At 42.9% G+C, this 24199-nt stretch overlaps 1 protein-coding gene across 2 annotated transcripts in view; it reads right to left on the reverse strand.

Annotated features, from left to right (window-relative positions):
* The window catches only part of TTC21B (tetratricopeptide repeat domain 21B), an 82904-nt gene that overhangs the window by 38562 nt on the left and 20143 nt on the right, over positions 1 to 24199 (reverse strand). For both annotated transcript variants that reach the window (XM_045033068.1, XM_045033067.1), the window contains 8 exons: positions 22388 to 22486; positions 20881 to 21073; positions 13992 to 14089; positions 13239 to 13439; positions 11152 to 11281; positions 10334 to 10491; positions 7981 to 8199; positions 5675 to 5913 (listed from right to left, as the gene is read on the reverse strand). In XM_045033068.1, the coding sequence (XP_044889003.1) occupies positions 5675 to 5913; positions 7981 to 8199; positions 10334 to 10491; positions 11152 to 11281; positions 13239 to 13439; positions 13992 to 14089; positions 20881 to 21073; positions 22388 to 22486 (1337 nt within the window). The remainder of the gene's footprint in view (positions 1 to 5674; positions 5914 to 7980; positions 8200 to 10333; positions 10492 to 11151; positions 11282 to 13238; positions 13440 to 13991; positions 14090 to 20880; positions 21074 to 22387; positions 22487 to 24199) is intronic.

The following is a 24199-nucleotide window of genomic DNA, read 5'->3' on the forward strand; positions in this document are numbered from 1 at the left end:
CACTTTGTCTTTATGTAACAAGGTATACAGGGATTCCACTATGAATGCCTCAAGCTTGCTCACCTTTGTGGCTCAGGTGATGGTCATTAGAAAGACTTCCTGAAAATAAGATTATAGATGGAGCACAGTAAAACGGGCTCAAGTGGGGAGTCTTCATAAGTCTCAGACAGATGATGTTGAAGTCCCAGGTTGGAGTGAGTTCTGTAACCCAGTGGATAAGCAATCCTCAGGCCCTTAAGAAATATGGATACCATGAGATGAGATTAGACCATGACTGACTATTGATGGATGATCTGGGGATATTGCTGCCAGATGAAACTTGACTGAACTAAAATGAGAGCCCAGAATCTTTGGTATTGGGATCGGTACCAGCTCTAGGCCATGCTGGGTCACACACATTGAGAATTTATTGCTATTTGGACAAGTAGATGATTCTCACAGGGCTTCCTGCTCCACACTACGATTTCCTGAAGGTGGAAGGAGCAGTCTCTTACCACGACACTCAGACAGCCAACCATCCAGGCTCTCAGTTGCAGTGATTTTCAGGTCTAGATGGAATATTTGTGACAAACATGTCTGCATGATCTGGAAGTCTGATTGATGGTTGTGTGAACATCTGTAACAGGTACATCAGACAAACTGCTTCAGCCGGGAGGGAGCTATAAGGATGAGATTGGCCTAGCACAATCACTAGGAATCGGTAAAAAAGCCCCCAATTGCATTGCAGAAGGAAGGCACCAAGCAGGGATCCTGCACACATGCCTATAGCAGAGTGAATACGATTTGTTTTTTGTTTTTGCTTTTGGCCATTTTGCATGTTTACCTTTTTTGTAGTAAATTGGCTGAATCTGAAAACAAAACAAAACAAAACGAAATAATTCACCTCTAAAAAAAATTTCTAGCAAATTATTCGGTGAATAGTTTGGGGGCCTGAAAAATGCATTTTTCTGCAAAAAAATAAATTTGTAAAAAAAATTCACTCCGTATATGCCTCTTCTGGAGCAAAAGTTGAGACACTTGATGTTTCTGTGTTGGTAAAACAGGTCTATCACATGATTCCCCCACTGATGGAATACTGGCTGGGAGATCAATTTAAACTGTGACCACTTATGGATGATATCAGCTTGTCTGCTCATGAAATCTGTCAAGTCGTTGCTAGCTCTCAGAAGGTTCAGGGCTATCCGGGGTATGCCTTGAAAATGGCACTATTTACATAGCTTGATTGCCTCCCTGCAGAGGGAGGCAGAGAGGGCACTCCCTTGCAGGTTAATTTAGCACACCACCCACGCTCCGTCAGCATTTGTACTATACACTGTCCCAAAACCAGGAGGAATGCGCCACACCACACACATCAATCTGAGCACTCAATTCTAAGATGTTTAGTTTTAGCTCCTCTGGTGACCATGTCCCTTGTATCTGTAGCTGTTCTAGTTGTGCTCCCCAGAAACATCTGTGACTAATGCACCGGATGGCTACAGGGCCATGAATGGTATCCCTTTTTGGATATTGTCATGATGCAGCCACCAGGTCAATGCTGCAAGATTATGAGATGGAATTAAAACAGTATTGCTCATCAGATGCTTCACAGGAGAATACGCTGATCTGAAAAAAAGCTGTAGGGGACTCAGGTGAAGCCCAGGAAATGATGTAATGTATGCACAGACATATGGCTTAATAATGCGAAGCAAATCCGAACAGTCATTGCTGGGTGCGATACCCCTAAATTCAGTAACAACTGAAGTGAGAAGAATCAGTCCTGTGGTAAGTATCCCTCACTGTCATGGAGTTTATTCTGGCTCTGATGAACTCTATTTGTCTATGATTGGGTAAGTGACAATTTCTCGTTGCTGAGCAGAAAGCGAACAGAGAAAGGGTGTAGCTGAAACAGATCCAAGTTCGCTGATGTGATCTGCTATTGATCAGGCAGACATCTTGATATGGGCAGACATGGATGCCCTTTTCCCTTCAGTGTCTGGCCACAACGGCAAGGCATTTTGTAAAGATTCTTGGAGCTGTGGAGAGAGTCCAAACGGCAATACCATGAACTAGTATGGTTTGGCCCCCACCATAATTCTCAGCTACTTCCTGTGGACCATGTGTAAGTACTCGCATAAGTCAAGAGCCAAAACCAGTTCTGAGCCTGAAGTGATGAAACAACAGAGGCAAACATTACCATCTGAATCTGAGATGGCGCATATATATCTCTGTTCAGCCTCCTCAGCTCTAAGATAGGCTGGAGATCACCCTTCTTCTTCAGGGTAATGAAATATCAGGAATAGAAGCCTCTTTCTCTGCACTCCAGCAGGACCCCTTCTGTGGCTCCTAGGTGAAACAGGGACACTTTTTTTTGGTAACAGGCTCTTGTGAGAAGGGCCTCTGAAGAGATAAAGTGAGAGCGGGGACAAGTAGGGGGCAAGGAAAGGAACTGGACAGGCAGCCAGCCAGCTGGTCAACCAGCCTTAGCTTCTCATCATGCCTGATGGAGGGGGACAAAATGGTTTCCGAAGAAGGTCCACTCTGGGATAGTTTTGATGTGGCTCTACACTACCTCGTTAAACCTGTTGCCTCTGGGAAGGAGCGTAGTGTGCAATGGAGGAGGATGACTGGTGCCTCCTAAAGTAGCAGGGTTGCTTTCTGAGCAGGTATTCTGATTGTGGACTGTGGGTATAAGGCTGTGTTCTCTGTCTTTGTGGGGGAGATGGCATAGGAAAGGCTTATGGTATGATGTTGAAGTGTACATACCCACATTTACACTGAATGGTGCTCTATCTATGTCTACAGTGATCAGAACCTCCACCCTCTCTGTCAAGATGTGAAATGGGATTCCATTCTGGGGCCTGTGGGAAGGTGGACCCCCAATAGAGCGAGTATGACCATGGCGGTAGTTAATTTTGGCATTGGCCATGGCAGAGCCCAGTTAAGAGGCATTCCTGGAATAATCTTTAGAGTACCATTCCGGTTTTTTGCTTGTAGTAGAGGAGGAGCGTCCTGTAGATGGTGAGGAGAAGTATATCTCTGGGGATGACAGTACTGTTTGATGCAGTTTCAGCACTGGATCAAGTGCTAAAAAGTGGGCGCAAGTGTGGCTCTTCGAAGGCATATATTGGTATCAGAAAAGGCTAAGGGTCAGAGAGAGTCAGTACTGGGGGTGGAGCTTGTCATCAATGTTGGCACTGGTGCAGTAGTCTCCCAGGCTTTTTTCACTGTTTGTGCCTTGCTCCTGACCCCCAATGTCATGGAGGGTTTTGAGGGCTTGGAGTCCTCCTTGTGGGTGTTTTGTCTGCTCTGAGCTGTACTCGTGCTTAATGTAGATGTGTCACTCAGCATCCAAAGTGGGAAGTGCAGGGTTTGTTTGTTTTTTTGGCAAGGACTGGGTCAAGGTCATTGGTGCCAAAATTGTGACTGGTGGCAGAGATCCTAGTGCTCGTGATCTTGGAGTTTTTAGATTTCTTCTCCCTGCTGGAACCAAAGTTGTGGTGACTAGTTACCAGGGCACTTGCTGAAGATAGCCTCCTCAGCTCCAGCTTGGAGGACATCTCCTCTCTGGGATAAGACGTGCTCCAAGCAGCATAGCCTGAGTCTTGCATCCCTTGAATTTCTGGTGCGGGAGGAGGTGGCATGGCAGATAGAGCACTTATCAGGGATGTGCCCTTCCCCAAGGCAGAAGAGACATCTGCTGTGCCTATCAATGAAAGGCATCAGACAATCATGGGAAGGACAGGATTCACATGACCGCTGCCCAATGGCTGACATGAAGTACTTCACCCTGGTGTATAGAGGAGTGTACCAGGGGCCCAGGGCCGGCTCCAGAGCCCAGCGGGGCAAGCACCCGCCTGGGGCGGCCTTTTCCCGGGGGGGCGGCAGGCTGGGCCGGCGGACCTGCCGCAGTCATGCCTGCGGAGGGGACGCTCGGCCGGCGGCTCCAGTGGACCTGCCGCAGGCATGACTGCGGCAGCTCAAGCGGAGCCGCCGGACCAGCGAACCGCCCGCAGCTGCGGGAGGTCCAGCCGAGCCGCGAGACCAGCGGACCCTCCGCAGTCATGCCCGCGGGAGGTCCGCTGCTCCCGCGGCTCGGGGGCGCCTCCCGGGCATGACTGCTTGGGGCGGCCAAATTTGTAGAGCCGCCCCTGCAGGGGCCTCTTCAATATATCACTCTCTTTTTTTCTGGCACATCCAACTGAAATTTTTTATAAGGAAAAATAAAGTGAAAATTCAAAATACAGATGCAGGACAGACACAGTCAAGGTTCTGTCTCACTGTCAGGAACATTAAGAGGGAACTGAGGGAGGATCGTGGCTGCTCTGCCCTTTACGCCCTTTAATAGGAGCATGAACCAGCATAGGGTGCACGTGCAGCCCTGATGAATACTGCTGAAATGATTCCAAACTCACATGCAGGGGTGCATGCACATCTACAGAGGAATCCACTCTAACATACTTGAAGAATGGCTATTTTCAAGAATAATCAAAATTAATACTGAGAGAGAGTCTTAACTTTTCTAAAAGATTCTAATCTGCGAAGGTTATCCTGAATTAAATATCTTCACTTAAAAAAAATAGCTTGCATCCATTCAGCATCCTTGAAAGTTCATATGATGAGAATCACATATCTGGATATTCTAGTTGAAATTAAAGCTTTGTATTAAAGTAGGCACACTTGTGCCAGGGGCCATTCCTCCCTCCAGTGAATCCTCTCTCCAAGAGTCATTTCCCCTTTTCCTCAGCCCAGAAACCTGCAGATGGGAACCTTGTTGCCTACAGCTGAATATGTAGCCAGCAGGTTAGCATCAGCAGGCAAAGTAGGGACAAGATTTTCTGCTTGACGGTGAATGATTCTTTAGCATCATACAGGGGGCCAGAGGAGCCGGGGGAGGACTTGGTTGGAAGAGGAGAGAGCCTGAAGTGCCCAGAATAAGTATACTTTTGCCCTTAGCACCACAGTACTATTTAGTGAATGTATATGCTCAACCTCAGGATACCAGAATTTAGACCTTCACAGCTTTGTACAATGTTTAAAAACAAAAGCAAAGAGATTTACCTGACATTCCATAAGCCAACAACCTGCTTATGGCTGTTGTGATGTAACAGTACAGTGACTGATGGACTATCACAGAAGACTGGAAATCAAACTGTTGAGTTCAGGAAGACTCAAAAGATTTTTTTTTTTTTAAATGCATACGCTAATGTTCCTTGCTATCTGGGGTTTTTAGTCAAAAACTGAAACAGAGTACAAATCATTTACTATTCATTTTCAAAAGCCCTTTTAGTATCTTCTCTTTTTCTAGGTGTCTATGTATGATGTGGCAAAAGTTATTACTATGTAATATTGCAGGAGTTTAAATATTAAAATAGCTTTATTTTGCAGATTTAAATTTTGAGAACTGTACACTTTCCTTAATACTCAGAACTATGCACGCTTCTCCTTTCAGACTTCCTGAGTCTATTTTAAAAAATTATTGCTGATATATCAACCATTCATTTGGTTTTTATTCTGAAAAGTTCTCTTAGGTAAATGGTGCTTTGCATTGCTACTTTAATGGATTATACTACCAAGATAAATGTAATAATTTAACTTATTTTGGGGGAGGGAAATGAGGGCTGCACAGAATATCAGTATTTCACACACAGAAAGTTTATGGTTTATACCACAGGTTTTTGGTTTTTGTTTTTTTTACCTATAACAGCTTGCATATAATTTTTTCTCTTTTCTGTATTGAAGATAAATGTCTGCCATTTTTTCTTTGGCTTGTACAAAGTAAGGCTGTTCAGATGTAATATTTCTGAGCATAGTTAAGGCTTGTTCAATATCTCCTTGTGCAAGAGCCAGGTCTGCATTAGCAATCACAACTCGTAGTTCTTCAGGGGTGCCAGTAAATTCATTGATGGCATCTTGCAGTACTTTAGCAGCTTCATGCTGTAAAACACAATTATTTTTATTCTTGATCGCAAGTTAATGCATCTGAGGCGGCCTATATTGCAAATAAATGGATGACCACCAAGGACAAAAACAACATACTTGCAATATACTTTAAAATGTTTTAAAAGGGAAAAGGGGATTGTACTCTGGATTAGCTGAAAGCTAGACAAGGTGAACAAGAAGCAGATAGACAGCAACAAACATTACAGTTGAATGCATAAGAATATACCACAGTATGTACTACTATGAAATACACTTTCAATCAAACGTAATTCCAGGATGGAACTAGATCCAGCTACACTGGGTAAATATATTAGCCTAAATATCTCTGTGACAAAGTGGGGAATTTTCTTAATGTTTTGTATCAAGGTTGTGCATGCCTCAGTTTCCCCTATGTGCTGCATGTTTAACGAGGTGGTGGGAAAGGGTGAAGAGGACCAAATGTGACTCCTCCTAGCAGCCTGCACCCAGACAGCCTGGACACTTTAACTTAGAAACTGATGGCCTATAGGCCCCCCCAGCTTGGGAGCCAGCCGAATTTGGTGAGCAGGAGAACCAAGGGCTGGAGACACCAGGTAATCTGTTTGCCTGGGAAAGAAGAAAAAGGATGGAGGAGCAGCCTTGGAAGTGAGATAGAGTAGGCCTGTAGTGGGGCAGCTGCCCCATTCCTGGAGAAAAGGAGTAAAAGCAGCCAAGCTAGGCTGATTGGCCACAGCTGGGCCTATAAAAAGGCTGTGAGCCAGGAGCTGAGTCAGTCTCTCTCTAGCTGTGGAGAGAGAGGGATCTGGGTGCCTAGGAGCTCAGGGTACTGGGAATAGAGCAGTGCTGGGGAAAGGCAAGAGGAGCCGGGGCGCTCTGGCCTGGCAACTCCCCAGGCTGCAGGCCTTGGGAAAGGCCAAAGCAGGTACTGGGGTTGAAGAGACGCAGCCCAGGGTTAGGCAGTGGCAGCTGGTCCAACCCCCTTGCCAATGATGAGTGGCCTTTACAAACTGCAGTTTGCCCCAGTGAGCAGGAGCTAGAGGACAACTGGCAGTAGCCACTGAGGCAAGGTGGGTGAGAGGGTTGAGGGTTCCCCTAGGAGGGGGGACCCAGAGCCTGGGGTCCTTCTGGGGCAGAACCTGAGGTAAAGGGCACCGGGGTCCGGGAGCGACATGGGGCAGTAGCAGGCGAGACACTGGCCTGCAGAGGGCTCTCCGTATGCTGGAAAAGAGCAATTCCCAGATGAACAGCAGGAGGCGCTGCACCGGTGAGTCTCAACCTCGCTACACAGCCGCAGGGAGAAGTGGCACTTCTGGGCTGAGACTAAGAGACCCGGATGCTGGACAGTCCCAGATGGACTGTGCTGAGACTTTCTATGATCAAGGCCCCTGATAACTTTCTATGCTGGATTTACAATAAACCCTTCTGTTTTTATGCTGGCTGAGAGTCAATGTAGTCTAGAGATTGGGGTTGCATTGCTCCCTCTGGGCACGGAGGCCCCCCAGTGGGTCCAACAGCTATTGGACTCACTGAGGGGAGCTCATGGAGAGAGACAGGCATGCTGAAGGCTTAGAGGTGTGGTTCCAGGAGGTGGTGGAGTCTAGTGCTTAACCCCCAAGAGTGAGACTCCCAAGGAAGGCTGTTACACTGAAGGGGGTTTCTCCCAGGGACCACACAGAGCCAAGAGAGCACTGACCCTGTGATTCCATGACAGTCTCATACAACTATGAACCGCACAATTGTTGATCATGGCATTTAAGCTAACTCATCACAATTAAAGGAGAGATGGGCAAGCGTTTCATCCAGTCTGCAGGTTCAGAGCAGTGTATCTCCACACTGAGAATAGCAAAGAATTTGTATGTGTCTCAGAACAGCCTGAGAACCAAACTCCAAAAAACTTTGAAATTCAGATATTTCTATGTCTGCAAAATTGTTAAGTCTCCTAAAGACAATACTTCCTGTAAAGTACTGTAGGGGTTTGTCATGGACTAGCTCAGGGATAGATGCCTTTGTTAATGGAATAACTGAGGTTTGCATTTCACCTCAAATATACACTGCATTTTATTAAACTGCTCATTGTCATACCTGTTCTCCATTCAAACGATGAGAGTCTACCAATTCCAGAAAGATAGATACACGATTACTTGCATCAATTTCATTTCTTTTTGCTTTTGAGAAAGCCACAGCTCCTCTCATTCCAGGTAAATTCATTGCCATCTGCAAGGTCTTAATAGCTTCTGATATTTCTCCCATCTTCTTTTGAGTCTGGGCTTTAATTAAGTGATACAAGGGATGTTCTCTCACCTGAAATATAAGAAGTTATCAGTTTCTATATTCTGCTTTACTGTTTAAAAAAAAAATCAAGCATCCTGAGGAATAATTTAATATTTGTTAATTTGTTATTTATCTAAGATATATTTAGAGAAAGGAATAATAAATGCTAATAATTAAGGCTACATTTTAGTCACGGGTATTTTTAGGAAAAGTCATGGACAGGTCACAGGCAGTAAACAAATTCATGGCCTGTGACCTCCCATGAAGTTTACTATATACTCCAAACTAAAACTTGGGTCAGGGGGCTGCAGGAGCTTGGGGGTGTGTGATCCAGGGGTGTCACAGGTGCTGGGGGAGGATGACCTGGGCCCCCCGCTGGTGCTATGGGGGAGGCGGGCAGCAGCACATGGCCCAGGCCCCCTGCTGGTGCTGGGGAAAGGGGGGTGGTGCACAGCCCAGGACCCCTGCTGGTGCTGGGCTGGTGGGGCTGGCAGACTCCCTACCCAGCATGTCCCTGCAGCTCCTAGAGGGAGGGGCAGCCAGGGGGGCTCCACAAGCTCCAGTTCTGCAGCTCCCACTGGCCAGGAATCGAAGTCAATGGGAGCTGCAGGGGCGAGGTTCCTGTGGGCGCAGGTAGTGCGTGGAGCCCCCTGGCCCCTCTGCCTAGAAGCTGCTGGGACATGCCGGTGGGAGCATGGGAACCTAGGAGTCCCGTTCCCCCACCTCCCTGAGGTAAGCGCCGCCATGTACCCCAGCCCCCTGCCCCAGCCCTGAGCCCCTCCCAAACCCAAACCACTGCTGCTGCTGCTGCTGCCGCCACCGCAGCCCCTGAGCCAGACACAACAGCCACTGCAGAAGTCATGGAGGTCACACAAAGTCACAGAATCTGTGACCTCCGTGACAGACACACAGCCTTACTACTAATCCATGTTATACTTGTGTCTAACAAATGTAGTTTTACTTCTATTAGTAAAGTTGTCTTCAAAGAATATGCAAGACAATTTTTTTTTATTAAAAACCCACATACCATAGAAAGGAAAGAATCTCATGAGTAAGAACCCTGATCTAGAGATGAAAAGGCATGCACTAGACCATTACTTAAAATGAACCTGCTTGTTACAGGTGTTTTCTGAGTGTCTCCTCTCCTAAACCATAGACAAGACCACATGTGCTTCAGTAAGCTGGTGCAATAGTTTCAAAAAAGAGTGGAACATTCAAAGATATACATAATTAGGCAATTTACTTATACACAAACCCACTGTGGCATTCATCCACTCTACCTGCTTGGATAGGTCTGTTTTGATATTAAGGGGAACAAATGGAAAGAGTAAGTGTGGCTCTATACAAAATGTCAGGCACATCAGTAGGTATTTTTTTCATTCACCTTCTCTATGCCAATGTTTGGAGAACAGAAGCTGGGCAGAGGAATATTTTAGAAAGGAAATAAAGACCAGCTTGTCTCACATCATCATCTACCTTCCAGCAAAGCCCTATCAGGATACTCACTCAGTATTCATTCGTGCAAACTGCTGAGCATGCTGGCCCTGGCTCAGCGAAGCACTTCACTCTAAGTAGTCCCAGTGACTTCAATGGACCAGAGTTCTCAGTACCAAGTCCTGAATCAGCCATAATAGATAAGAGTGGGGAAAGCCATTTCAGAACCACCACGGCTTAAGTGTGCTGGCTTTGCTGATCAGGGAACAAGGAAATACTGACTAACAATGTTCCCAGGTTTCTTGAAAGGCAGTATGACTTTGGACCACTCTTCTTATATTCCTTTTATGCAAACCTTTTACAACTTTGTTGCAATGTGTCTCTGGAACTAAAAATCCTGTTTATATAGTATGTCCTTGTACACTGTAATACTTATTTCTGTTACCAGTTCTCTATACAGAGAGAGATCAGAAAAGAAAAAAGCTGTTTCTTTCTTCTATACTCCACAAGAAAATTCTGATACCTTGGGGCAAGTTAATAGGCAAATTTGGAATCCTGACTTCACACTCCCAATTTGCCTTGCAATTAAAATTATTCATCTGACAAACGTGTTCAGATGCCAAGCTTGTAGTGAAAAGTATTAAAATCATGCATTTTGTTGTGCAAGCTATAGTAGAAGTCTTCCAAAACTGATTGAATAAAACAGTTTAATTCCTTTAATCAAACTCACCTCAAAATTGTAGCTCAGACAAAGTTCCAGGGACTGAGAACAGAGCTTAAAATTGTTTTGGGACAAATGAACCTGAGCCATAAGTAAATGAGCATCTGGATAAGAAGGATTCTGTTCCAGGCAATGCTGTAGGACACTGTGGGATGCATCAATATCACCTAATGATTTAAACAAAATAGCAAAAAACAAGAGAAAAAAATCAAAGGCCAGTATTGAAGATAAGTGCCTCTTACTTAGGCCTGGTCTAAACTGAAAAATTCACACCACTGACCAATGCAGTTAAGCCAACCTAACTCCCAGTGTAGACACTGCCTCTCGAGAAGGAGGAGTGCTGTTGCATTTCAAGTGTAGACAAGCCATTAGCCTCTCTATAATTTACATATAAAGGCCTCACAGCTTGCTTTTAAGATATATATATATTTATTTAACAGGCTGGTAATGACCTCAGATAGCAGCTACTAAATACTTCTGATCAGTGTCATTGTGAGTTGGAGACAAAACCAACCAAAAAACACAGCAGAGACAGAAACTGCTCCATTATCCCAGTCCCTGAGCCATCCACTCTCTAGTCCGGTTTGATTTTTCTGTAAGGTGAAGTCTTTCAATGCTACATTTCTATTTTTTCAGCAGTGCTAAAAGGGAACAATCAGGTGGTAAAGCCAGAGGAAAGAAATAATTCTAGTACTGTGTTAAAAAAGAACAGAATATAAGAAATCAGATATTTTTATTGTTATACAGTACTTTACAATGGAAGAAAAATATTTAATTTATTTAATTCAAAAATATTTGTATTTCTGCAGCCACACACATATTATTACCTGATAAGTATTTCACCTTTGCAATTAAAAAGACAGCATGTAGAAGACCTGGCACAGTTTTTACCACAGTTTCAAGAACTGAGGCACAGTGTTTGAGCAGCGGTGAAGAGGGTTGTCCTGGATTTGCAGGCTAGAAATAAGAACAGATCAACTGAAAAATTCATTTTAAGAACATGAACTAGTAAAAAGAAAGCACTGCTAATTTTGCTCAGCCTAAAAATCTGGAAGTTCAAAAAGTGAAAAGAATGTGTCACCATGAAGAAACAGTGGAAAGTATTTTAAATATAAGAGGCCAAATTCTACTCACATTTATACCAGTGTAAATGCAGAGAACCGTTATTAAAGTTTGCGGGACTTAACCAGTGTAAGACTTGTATAAATTAAATCAGAATCAGGCCTTCTCTCTCTGGTTGTACACAAGCCAGTCCACCACACTGGGGCCAGATGATCCCCAAATAGCAATAATTTGGCTTCAGGGGAATCAAAGCAAGTACATCAGGGGAAGGTAAAGGTAAGTAGGAGGCCTGAGTCAACAGGAGCTCTGCTTTGTTCTTCCATCACTCACTGGGGGGCCCAGGGACACCCCTTCACCACAGCACCTTTATGTTGTTGGGGCTCAGCAGAACACAGAGCAGAAGTTGGGAAACTGCTGCTTTCCGTGGCATGATCTTCTGTGGACCTGGCATAATTATACTAGGAAAATCCACATGGAATTTAATGTTAGAAACAGCCTTAATTTCCCTTCACAGCATCAACTTCCTCCACACCTCCTAGTCCACAAAGGAGGCTGTAATGCGCAGCCCCAGGAGGGGAACAGGCTGAAAGAGTTCCTCAGGATATTTGATGCGGTAGAAGAGGGATTCCCTGTAATCAAAATGGAAGGTCCCAACATCTACCCAGTTGGGTTATGCAGGCTGCATTTCCTCTTCCTCACTAAGGTCACAAACTTCTCTCTATGAAAGGTAAGATATGGCTCTCCTTGCAGTTTTGTCTTTTTCCCTTCCTATAGGTTCTTCTAAAAGAAAAGATGTCTGACCATTAGTTTCAATCCTCCTTTAATTCTCTAAGAGAGCTCAGAGCGCCAATGTCATTGGAATTACCAATGGAATTATCTTTCTGGACGACAGCCCCTACCAGCTGAAGTCTCAGAAATAACTAATTAAAAAACCTTCAATTTCAAATATAGTTCACATGGTGGCAATTGCTTTGTCATCTTTTCCATTTTCCAATTCCACAGCTCAATAAAATGTGCACCTTTCTAAGAAGAAAAAAATTCAAAATTATTTTTTTCAGATGAGATGCTACGTAAAAACAGATTTACATTTCTTATGGGTGCTATTTTCTTTATTGTGTAGCCTTGTAAGATGCTGCAATTGTTTGCGTCTCTTTGGACTTTAAACACTGTCATTTCACTGCAATTTTTGCCACAACGGTTGTGAGGCATTCACACTATCATGAAACTTACAGTCTGTTCTTGAGAAACTAGAACACATAGTTATAAGTGTCAAATATTCCTGTTGTCAAGCTCAACATATGACAGGATGCCATCTTCAACCATAAAAAAATAACCTACAGTCCGGATAATTTATATTTTTGTTTGAGGTTAAAGAGTTAAAATACCATTATATACATTTATACCTGCACATAAGTAGAAGAGAAATGAATGCATGTATGTGGGAAAATATCCTGAGCAGACAAACTGCATATGTGTGAGAGGTCAGGAATGACCACGTGATCAACATCTAGCCTTCACATTAAGATATTTAAGAGAGTTTTACTCTGTTATATTCTCCATATCATACAATAGATCAAATAACTGTATATACAGCACCTTTCATTTACATTGAACCCCTCCTCAAATATAACTGCTGCATTTTGTATGAAGAAAATGAGATGTAAATTAGCAGTTATTCCAGTACAAAACTGCTAAATATTTAAAACAAATTTTTGCTTCATGTGAAAAGTAAATATACTTTTGGTGATTCTTCTAAAAAAGATCCCTTCTACTTGTAACTATTAAATGATATTAAAAATGGAGTCCTTGGATAAATTCTAGTTTTCAGAGGACGAGGTCTAATACTACTAACCTGTGTTGGGCAAAAATTAAGATATTCTCTAACAATTTCCAGCAAGAAATCAGGGTTCAGTTTTTCAAAGTACTGTATGCCAAGAGGTAAGCCATGCAATGATGAAAAGTGAGTATCCAGAACATCATTCAGTAAGTGAATAACTTCTTCTTGTCTTTGATGTTTCTTCATAGCTAAAACTGCACGCAAGAAAGACAGATCCTGAAAAAAAAAAAAATCTTTAACTCCAACTATACTAGTTTTGAAACTTTTTATTATTTATCTAGCACCACTCAAAACTTCACCATTTTTCTAGGCAGTAACTAGATGCAACGATCTCAGCAAAAGCTAAATTTAGGAATATCGTAACAATTATATAATGCAATTGAAAACTTTAAGAATGACCACTGTAAGGTGTACATAAAGATTTGCTATACAATGCATTTCTTTTTCAATTTATATGGTGCAATTATAAGCCATTCTAGGCACATAAGTTACATTTATCAATGTTAACACCACCATTATAAAAAAAGAGGCCCCTTTTCCCCCATTCAATCCAAACTCAGAAAAAATCTGAGTAAACAAATAGTCCCCAGCTAGCAGGCCAACACTAACTTTGCTTGACCAAAAGACAGAAAAAGCAAATTTCTGCGTTAAGCATCCTCCATTAAGAGTACTCTGCTCCAGAAAAATAAAGATGTTAAACTGTAGTAATCTCAACCAGGCCACAACTTCAGATTAGAATCAAAACACTTCAATGAAGAAGTCTTTTACCCCAGATTTCCCAACTGATTGCTGAATTTCATTAAGGAATTCCAACTGCTGATCTGCATCTTCTAATTGCCCTTCAGTTATCTGACATCGGATAATTCCTGCAACAGTAAACATTTAATTTCAGTTTCAGCTTTATGGTGGCTATACAGTGTTAAGCTTTCCAGAGGGTCCTTACCCCGCCCCCCATTAATCATTTTCTTTACTCTGACCTATCAACTCCTCCGCCTTTTGTTAACAGGCTGATGGGGAAAAAACAAAGAACTAAGATTTATGACAGATGCACAAGGTTTATCTACAATGTAAATTTTCTACAACTATGTCCCGCCTTCATAAAAGCCATCTCTCCTCTTTCCCCCCGCACCATCACATGCTTTAAACTTTGTCTAGGAAAATACAGCTTAAAGAAACAATTTAGGTATTTGTTAAAGTTTCAAAAGTTATCCTTTTGACATTTCATAGTGTGCCCTAACACACTTCCCTTAAGTGTTTGGGCAAAGTCTTTGTATTCATTATAGTTCGATGGCCTATGGGAAAAATATCTGTGGAACCTCTCTCTTCCCCCCTCCATTCTTAAACTACTTAGCAACAGAGTAGACACCTAACAGAACAGTGTTTAGCAATACTCTCAGAGGTTTCTCTTTATATAATGTCTTCTTACTAAACAGCGATACTAATTCGCTACATGCAAAAGCTTGTTTATAGAAGTGTGATTACTAGTAGATCTTTGATTCACCAGTCTTGTTTTAACTTGCAGGTTTCCACCATGCTGTCCTTATAATCCCCTTATACTGTTCCATGCTTGGATTCAAGAACATGGAGAAATCAAACATGCTTGTGTCCTTCCTTCTGAGAACAAAAGGCTGACAGGTCTCTCAATTCTAAAAACAGGTTTAAAAAAAACAAAAAAAACCCCACTGTGTGCAGGTGAGACTTGCTTTTCTTTTCTCTCCAAACATTAAAAATTTAGCTCCTCTCCAGGCTGGAAGACTGATGACTAGAGAATTAAGATAAATTATGAAAAAATAATTTCAACTCTTCAATAAAGGTAGGAAGAGCTCAAAACAAATGTGCTATACCTCCAACAAAACCAGTGAAAGCCAGACTTTATATTGCTGTTTCTTTTAAAAAAAAAAAAAAAAAAAACTTAAGAAAATTAACATCTTTCAAGGAAAAAAAATGGGCATAAGCTCATTCTTTCAGAAGCAATCTTGCTCACTGAAGTTTCAGTATACTGCCTGCACCCAACAGATGCATGGCAGAAAAATGGTAAAAAATGAATGATATAGGTCATCAAGTAGCTATCACGGACTGTTTTTTGTTTTCCTTATAGATGTTGGATTTTTATCAAGAATACATTTTTCCAAGACTACGGTAACATTTAAATACTTTAAAGTCTTTCAGTTTAGGGTAAATATTGGGTCTTTTGACCTTTATGGTATCACTTTATTCCTATTTTGAGTGGAAACCAGAAGAACATATTCATTAGTCTTAGCCATGGATGCCCAGGAGAGCTTGTTCTCTCAACATTCTTTGAAAGTGTTACTTAATACTGGCTTTATTATAGCACGTAGGAGTCCTTGTACCAGTGCAGGACACTGTTACATTAGATGCTGTACAAACGCAGAACAAAAAAGATGGTCCCTGTCCCCAAGGAAAATGGGATACAAGGTTTTATAGATATTTGTGGTTTGCAAAAACATTACACTGCATTAGAAAAAAGCTCAATTCAGACTTCATAAGTGTCAAAGCATGCAGTATGATTCATAACAGTAGTGCCTTCAGGCACTCAGCATCAAGAGAAGCTCTGGGGGATGACAACAACAGCTGAAACATTGAAGAGTTAAAGGGTGACAGAGCAATAAATCTAGCTGTGCTCTCACCACAAGTAAGGCAGCAAACAAATAAAAGACTTGTAAAAAAACAAATGATGCCTTGATTTAAATTTTAAATCTATTCCACCCTTGAGTGGAATAAACATGCTGTTTATGGATATGTTATGTAATTTTTTTACTTTCATCTATCCCGTGTCAGGTAGGGACAGGTGAGGCAACAGCACTGAAGACTAGCTTCCCTCCTTTTAACTACGGAACACACAACAAACATGAGCAAACTAAGCCTACTGTGCCACTCCTAATCCAGAGCCTAGAAATGGCCATTCACAGAGTTCTAGCAAACATACAGGCACATACAGCGCTACCATAATACAGTCAAGCCTCCCTCAGAGATACCTGCCCCATACAGACATCACCAATTTCTCAGCCTTGTTTCTTAATCAACTCAACTATATGATTCAGGTAGGCGTGAGAATGGGAGTTTACCTCCTCCCCCATCTTCAGAAGGTTCCTAGGGAGCATGGCCAGAGACAAGAGTCTGAAAGTGACACTTTTAATCCCTCATCCTTGGAAGAGAGAAAAAACGGTTATCCATCTTTTTCATAACTGTTGTTCTTAGAGATGTGTTGCTCATGTCCATTCCGTTCTAGGTGTGTGTTTGCACTCATGTGCGTGGTCTTCGGAGATTTTTGGCTTGGTGGTATCCATAGGGCCAGCTGTGGCACGCCCTGGAGTGCCACGCTCAAGAGTCAGTATATCAGGCACTGCCAGCCCTATGCTCTTTCAATTCGTTCTTGCTGATAACGCCGACAGAGGGGAAGGAGGACAGGTAATGGAATGGACATGAGCAACACATCTCAAAGAACAACAGTTATGAAACAAGGTCGGTAAACCATTTTTCTTCGAGTGTTTGCTCATGTCGATTCCATTCTAGGTGACTGTCAAGGTTCCTCCCCCACTCTGAACTTTAGGGTACAGATGTGGGGACCTGCATGGACACTTCTAAGCTTAATTACTAGCTTAGATCTGGTAACACTGCCACCATCCAGAAATTTCAGTGTCTGGATCACTTTCTGTCCCCCCAAAACCTTCCCTAGGCAGCCTTGAGAGGCTTTTTCACCAAGTTCCTGGTGAACACCGATCCAACCCCTTGGATCTTAACACAAGGAAAAAATCAATCAAGTTCTTAAAAAGAAAGCTTTTAATTAAAGAAAGAAAGGTAAAAATTCTCTCTGTAAAATCAGGATGGAAAATACTTTACAGGGTAATCAGATTCATATAGCCCAGAGGAACCCCTCTAGTCTTAGGTTTAAAGTTAAGCAAACAGAGGTAAGGCCGGCAGTCTGAAGCTAGGAGCTGCGCCTCACAACCACCACTGACGCGACCACCATAGCTGCTGAGTCCGCCATGTCCCACACCATTTAGAGGGACCACCTAGCCGCCACAGTGCTCTCCTCTACCAGGGTGCCAAATTCTTGGGCCAAACTCTGCAGGAGGGACTCCCTGAACTTACGAAGGGAGTCCCATACGTTAAAATAGTATCTGCTCAAGAGAGCCTGATGATTCACTACTCAGAATTGCAGGCTGGCAGTTGAACAATTTTTTCTCCCAAAAAGCTCCAGGTTTTTGGCATCTTTATTTTTGGGAGCTGAGCTGGTGTGCCCCCGCTTGTCTTTTTCATTGGCTGCAGAGACAACCGATAAGCCCGGAGGTGGGTTGGTATAAAGGTACTCAAACCCTTTGGCTGGGACAAAGTACTTCTTTTCAGCCCTTTTGGAGGTGGGAGGGATAGATGACAGGGTTTGTCAGAGGACCTTGGCAATTTTGAGGACCATGTCATGCACTAGTAGTGCAATACGGGCAGGGGTAGAGGCTGAGAGGACACTGAAAAATGTGTCCACCTGCTCAGCCATCTCCTCTACCTCTAGGTCCAAGCTCTCAGCCACCAGTCAAAGCAGGGCTTGGTGTTCTTTAAAATCATCCGGCGGGCTGGCCCACAAGGGTCCCACGACCGCCTTGTCTGGGGATGAAGATGATTGTACCACCGGTGGAGGCCCCAGGCATCGTCCCCTGTGGGGGAGGGAGGTTTAGGGGTGGGTGCAGACTCCTCTAACTTGACCTCTGAGCACGACTCATGCACCGAGCCCAGTGCCGTCGGTGACGCCAACTGTTGCTCCAAAGCAGTGGCAGATGAGTGGTGCGAAGAGGGAGTCATGACTGGCATGCCCCGTGCACCCCAATAAGGCCATTGCGGTGGCCACTGGCCATGCTGCCAAGGCAACGTCGATGTAGACACGGCCTCAGGTGCCCGATCACGCTGTTGGAGTTTGGGCGAGGGGCTGAACTGCCCTTCTATGCCAGAGGAATCCCCTTTCGGTGACCACAGTGGTGTCCTTGACGCCTGCATCTGCCTGCTGACTGTCGCCACCGAAGACCGGTGCTGGAGTGAGAGGATCGATGCCGCTGGGACCAGAGCCATGACAGGGAGCGCTCCCACCAGACAAGTGACTGAGATCTGCGCCGAGAGGACGACCAACATGAGGACGAACAGTGCCAGTAATATGGAAACCGGAGCCTTCACCAAGGTGATCTGCGTCAAGACGGCAGGAACCGCAATAGTGGTGCCAGTGACTGAGGACAAGCCCCAGAGGATCCAGGCTGCAACTCTGGAGATTTGTGGCACAGAGATGGAGGGCGCTGCCTTGTCTCAGAGGATTGTCGGCGCTCCACTGCCCCCGAGTGGTTTTAGCGGCTGGTTTGCCCTCGTAGGAAGTCTTTGCCATTCCCTGCAGTGCCAACACTGCAAGTGGAGGCTTCTGCTCTCTCAGTGCTGGGGGAGCTTGGGAAGGCATCGAAGCCATCAGGAGTTTGGGTCCCATACCGCGGGAGCCTGTGGTGGATCCTTAAAGGGGCCAAGGGCCCCGACCGGGCAGGCATGTATACATGGCTCCGGAGTGGCCTGGCAGCCTGAACTGGGTCCTTTGCCCGATGTCCCATGGCCCTTCTTGCCCAATGCCGTGGAGACATGCTTTTTTCTTTTCTTTTGGGGCACTGGTGATGGGGAGCGGTGCCGGGGACAGTCCAGTGCCAGGGGTGCGTTGGGCACCGGGACTGAGATATTAGATGAGTCTTGGCAGGACAGCTCGGAAGCCGGATGAAAGGCAGCCTCCATAAGGACAGCCCGCAAGCAAATATCCCACTCTTTCTGAGAGGAAGTTGCTATGGGAGTCATTTACAAGCACAGGCCTGTTACAGTCCATGCAGGGCTTAACCCCCGGAGACCAGGGCATGGCCCGCCTGGGGCAAAGTCCCTGCTGGAACTAATTTCTAACTACACTAACTACTATAAACAAACTATTTACAAGGCCCTAAGGCCTCAAAGCCCTTGAAGTCAGAAGAGAAGAAGCTGCTAGCCCTTGTTATGCAAGGAAAGGTGCTCCAACTAACTACCCCGGGCAGTTAGAAGTAACCGAGAGGGTGTAGGGCCGGTGGTGCCTGATATACTGACGCATGAGCATGGATTCCAGGGGGCACCACAGCTGGCCCTACGGATACCGCTAAGGCAAAAATCTCCAATGACATTGCATGTGGGCATGCACACCCCTAGAATGGAATTGACATGAGCAAGCACTCGAAGAAGAAAAATAGGATTAAGCTCAGTATCAGGCATGCCACAAAAACCTGATAGCTTTTGGGGCTGAGGCCAAAAGGAAGTGTAGTACAAATTCTAATTAAAACTCTTTCATTATTAATTTTTTTGTATTGCAGTAGCAACTAAAGGCCTCAACCACAATCGAGGTTTGTTTGGACTATGTGCTGTACAAACATGAGTCATGCCATATACTTCAGTGAGACGGCCATATAAGAATCTGACCCCTTAAAATAAATAAAAAGGACTAAGTATGACTAGCACTAACAAAAATAATTAAAAATATCTAATACAGATTTCATTTCCAATGCTAAAAATATATTGTTCTGTTGATTCATAGAGCCAAGAACATTGTGTGAAATTATTATAAAGCTTCACTGTACCAAAGCGAGAAAATAAGAGTCAAAGAACATTTTAAAAATAAAGACCATCAAGTAGTAAAAGTGTTATTGGCTTCAGTCATCATCAGTTACAAGTTACAGCTTCTTCCCCCTCAACCTAACTAGCCTCTTCAAGCTGCTTTTTTCTTCTGGGAACCTGAACAAATATTTTCAACTATCAAGTTATACCACCCAACAGTCCCTCTTGGCATGGAAGCAACACCAGTATCTTGCAGTTGCTTTTTGATGGCACAAAAAATTGTCGATAGGATATATGAAAGGGGAGTTTCTTGTTAGTCTTGCAGTCTTTAAGAGGATCCTATTCCTCATGGAAATATTGTATACCAAATGTTTTTGATTTGTGAAATAACTTCTCTAGTCAGAGTTATCCTTGCAACAACCAATGAAAGCAAAGAAATTTAGAATTCTAGCATTTTTTTAAACACACAAGTCATTTATTGCGTCGGTTGTAATTCTCCTCAAAGACATAATAACAGCTGTAAATTAGAAAAAAGAACAAGTTTTTTGCAAAAGGATTAGAGATAGTCTCCTCAACATATATCTTATGGTTACCCATTCATGTTACAAGGATGATTTTATCTTTTCAAAAGCTTACAGAGCAATAGAAAAACCAGTTAAAGGAACGCTATCAACTTGAAAACTAGCCAGTTAAAAAAATACACATTGAAAGCACTGCCAAGCATATTCTTCTCCCTGATTCCTTCTGCCACTGTGTTTTTTCAAATTCCATTTTATTTAAAAAACCTCTCTCACTCTCCTGTTGAGGAGTGAAAAACCCACCCAACCAGGAGGAATGACCCTATGAAGAAAATAGTGAAATTGGCATAAAGTGTTGTCAAATGCTCTGAGAAAATAAACTGAAAATAAAGCCTTAATCTTTCTGTTATTAAGTAATTTCATGCATTATCTGTAACAACAGTAGATAAAACAAATCAGAGAGAAGTACTTTTAAGTTGTCTCTGTCCTTTAAATAAATGGTTAGTAATAGAAAAAGTCTCATGCCATACCTGTTAGTGCAGAAACACTTGTCTCATCAAGCACCATAGCAGTCTTGTACCATTTTAAAGCCTCTTTCACCTTCCCTTGTAAAATCATCTGGTAGCCAAGTTCTGTAGCAATTTCAGAATCATGGGATGCCATGTCAAATGCTCTTTCAACTAAGATCTGTGTCTGTTGAAGGATGAGGTGGTTCCGGCCACACTAAAGTCAGAAGAGTTTTACATTTGAAAGCTTTCAATCTTAATCAGTTTCACCACATTTTGAAAAAAAAAACAAAACACAAAGTTACAATGAATCTTCAAAAGAAGTTGCACATTAGATTTTAAATAGCAGCACTGAGTCCTCACTTATCTCAAGGATGGAGGAGCAAAATGCCATATCTTCTGTAACCACTTATTTCTCATATATTCCTGTGCATGGGAGTTAGTTTTAGGAGATTAGAACTGAGCACCCAGTTTTCAAAACTATTGAATAATATGCTGATATTATACCAACCAATAATTGAAAGTAAAATACTACTGTCATCTTGTTGTTTCTTTTGGCTACAGATGGGCGAGAGAACTCTCAAAGATCAATCTGTTCTCAAGTTTATACCGCCACCCATTCCTGTAGCATCTCAGTGCCTCAGATATCTAATAAAGACTAACTTACCCTGCACTGATTTTTCTAATATTTGCGGTTCTATGTAACCAATGCTGTCAACAGGTGCTGGGACACATTATTACAGAGAAATGAGGTGTTTAAGGAGTTATAACGTCTGTCAGTAAAATCTGTTCCCTTATTACAATTAAATGGAATAGATGCTCCCCACAAAGGCTTTGGTCAACAGCAAGTAATTTACAAATAACCTGTGAAATGTACAATTATTTGAGTAATCTTATGAAAACAAGCTCATACTTTACCTAGAGGCATTTGTTTCTCATTTTGGTAGACTACTGAGACTAGGTAATTTGGTAGACTAGGTATTTTTTCTGGCCACATCATATTAACCGTCATCCACTTATCTAGAACTTTATAAATAAAATTTATTCTCCAATAGCAAATGGGAAGCTCCTCCTGGTGTTTGCTGTGACCCAAACTTTCCATGCAGAATTTATGCTTTCATTTTAAAAATTACCTATTTAGCCCTTACTGTTATAAACATATCCTTTCAAATGTAATTCACTTCAATGCTGTCCTCCTAAGTCTGCAGACAACTCCAATGGCATTGCCATGTTTCAGAGCTTTACCAAACAAAAGCAGAAGCAAGAGTATGAAATTAACAAGGCTGTTCAGCTTCACTGCTATTTAGAACTCATGTGAGCAGCAGAGAAACTGACTGGCTAGTAGGTGTCTCTTTTCTCAGCCCATACCAGTGAATTTTCAAATATAGAGATCAAGTTAAACAATCAACCCACTTTCTCTCTCTCCAAGTAAAGTTTTTAATTGACACACAACCCCTACTACCAAAAATCAAAAGCGAGATCTATAGCTATTATTTGCATTTTGTTTAAGAAAAAAAAAAAGTACACTCACTGTTCTGCTGAAAGCTAATGCCATTTTACAAAATAGTTGAGGATTATGTGGTTCCAACTTGTCCAATGCATTAATTAGGTCTCTCAGCTTGGCTGTAGCCTAAGAGAATGGAACACTATGATCAATATGGAAGGAACACAATACCTCAAGGAACATCACAAACTCCAGTAGCATGACATTCTGTGAGCCTTATTCCAAGATATAAAAGGATCTTAATAATTCAACCCAAGAAAATACATGTTTTCAAGTGTTGGAAATAACTTTTATATAGAAGTTGGAAAAACAATACTCTGGAACTGCTGTGGCAGCAAAGGGACAGCAAAGCAAATTTATTCCTACACCTAAAAGGCAGATTATTCAAGAACCAGTAAATAAAATCAGCTTGGAAGCAGAAGAGAGATCAACAGTTTCTCAGACATGTTCTTCAAACATCAAAAAAAAAAATGTACGTTTTTAAAATACTCCTCCAGAAATCGCACTGAGCTTCTTATCTACAAGGCAATTTTACCTTGAGAACAAAAGATTTAGGGAGGAATAATTAAACATCATCTATACTGAAAGATTTGGAATAATACATGGTTCTCAAACTATAAAGCAGAAGGATAAAGGAAAATAATTTTCAAAAGCAACTAAGTGACTGACACCCTCTACCCATGTTCACCACTTTTATAAAGTTATGATATATTTTATACAAAATATGCTTTTTGAGGTATCATTTGAAAACTCAATCTGCTGAATATTGTTGTCCTGATAACATGTATGTAATAACACTGTTTAAAACGATGAAGTTTTGCTTCATGATGTCACTCAAATATATTATGGTACTGGGGAATGCCCACAGACTAGCTTCTCAGAGACAACCAAGGACTGAACACAGGTCTTAGAAAACTATTAAATGCTTAAGTGGCCATCCTCCAATAAGGGAGGTGTTGAAAACAAGCAATTTACAATTCCTCTAAAAAGGACCGTTTGGAGCTTATGAACGCAATGAAACTGCCTCTCACTGTGACTCAGCAAGGGTTTTTTCAGCACAAAGAACTGGACTATAAGGGGCGGGGGAAACTGTCTCATTACCCCTATTCTCCTCCCATCTTTCTGATCATGACATCAACAACTCTCAAAAAACTGAAGTAATGGTCCCAGGTTGGAAGGAGATGCAGCCTGTGAAACATATTACAGCTTATGGTGAGACAGATCTTTTTGCTTTTAAACCTATTAGCCTTGGTAAAGTAAGAATTTGCTTGCATTATATTTTTATTTCTTTTGTAGGGCTCCTGCCTGGAAGACACTGGAAATCTGGGAGGCTGCTGAAGCCTGAAATGCTTCCTGGAGGCCAGGGGCATGTAAAGGAAGCGAAGCATGGCCCTTGAGCCTTTGAGGCATGAAGCTTGGAGTCCATCTGTTCGGAGAATAAGGAGGTACCCTCAAAGGGGAGGTCCTGGATGGACTGCTGCACTTAATTAGAGAGGCCCAATGATTGGAGCCACAAACAGTGCCTCACGGTGACCGCTGATGCCATTGTTCTGGCTGCTGAGTCGGCCACATCCAGAGCTGTCTGAAAGGAGGTCCTGGCCACCATCTTGCCTTCCTTCAAGTCTGAAGCCCCTGCTAGGATGACCAGACAGCAAATGTGAAAAATCGGGTTAGGGGGTGGGGATAATAGGAGCCTATATAAGAAAAAGACCCCAAAATTGAGATCATCCCTATAAAATCGGGACATCTGGTCACCCTAGCCCCTGCAGAACTGGAACGTCTCTTTAACATGAGTTTCTCCAAGGCACTTTAGACAGCTAGAGTGCAGGTCACTCACTG

This window comes from Mauremys mutica, chromosome 10, assembly GCF_020497125.1.
Source record: "Mauremys mutica isolate MM-2020 ecotype Southern chromosome 10, ASM2049712v1, whole genome shotgun sequence".
Lineage (NCBI taxonomy): Eukaryota > Metazoa > Chordata > Testudines > Geoemydidae > Mauremys > Mauremys mutica.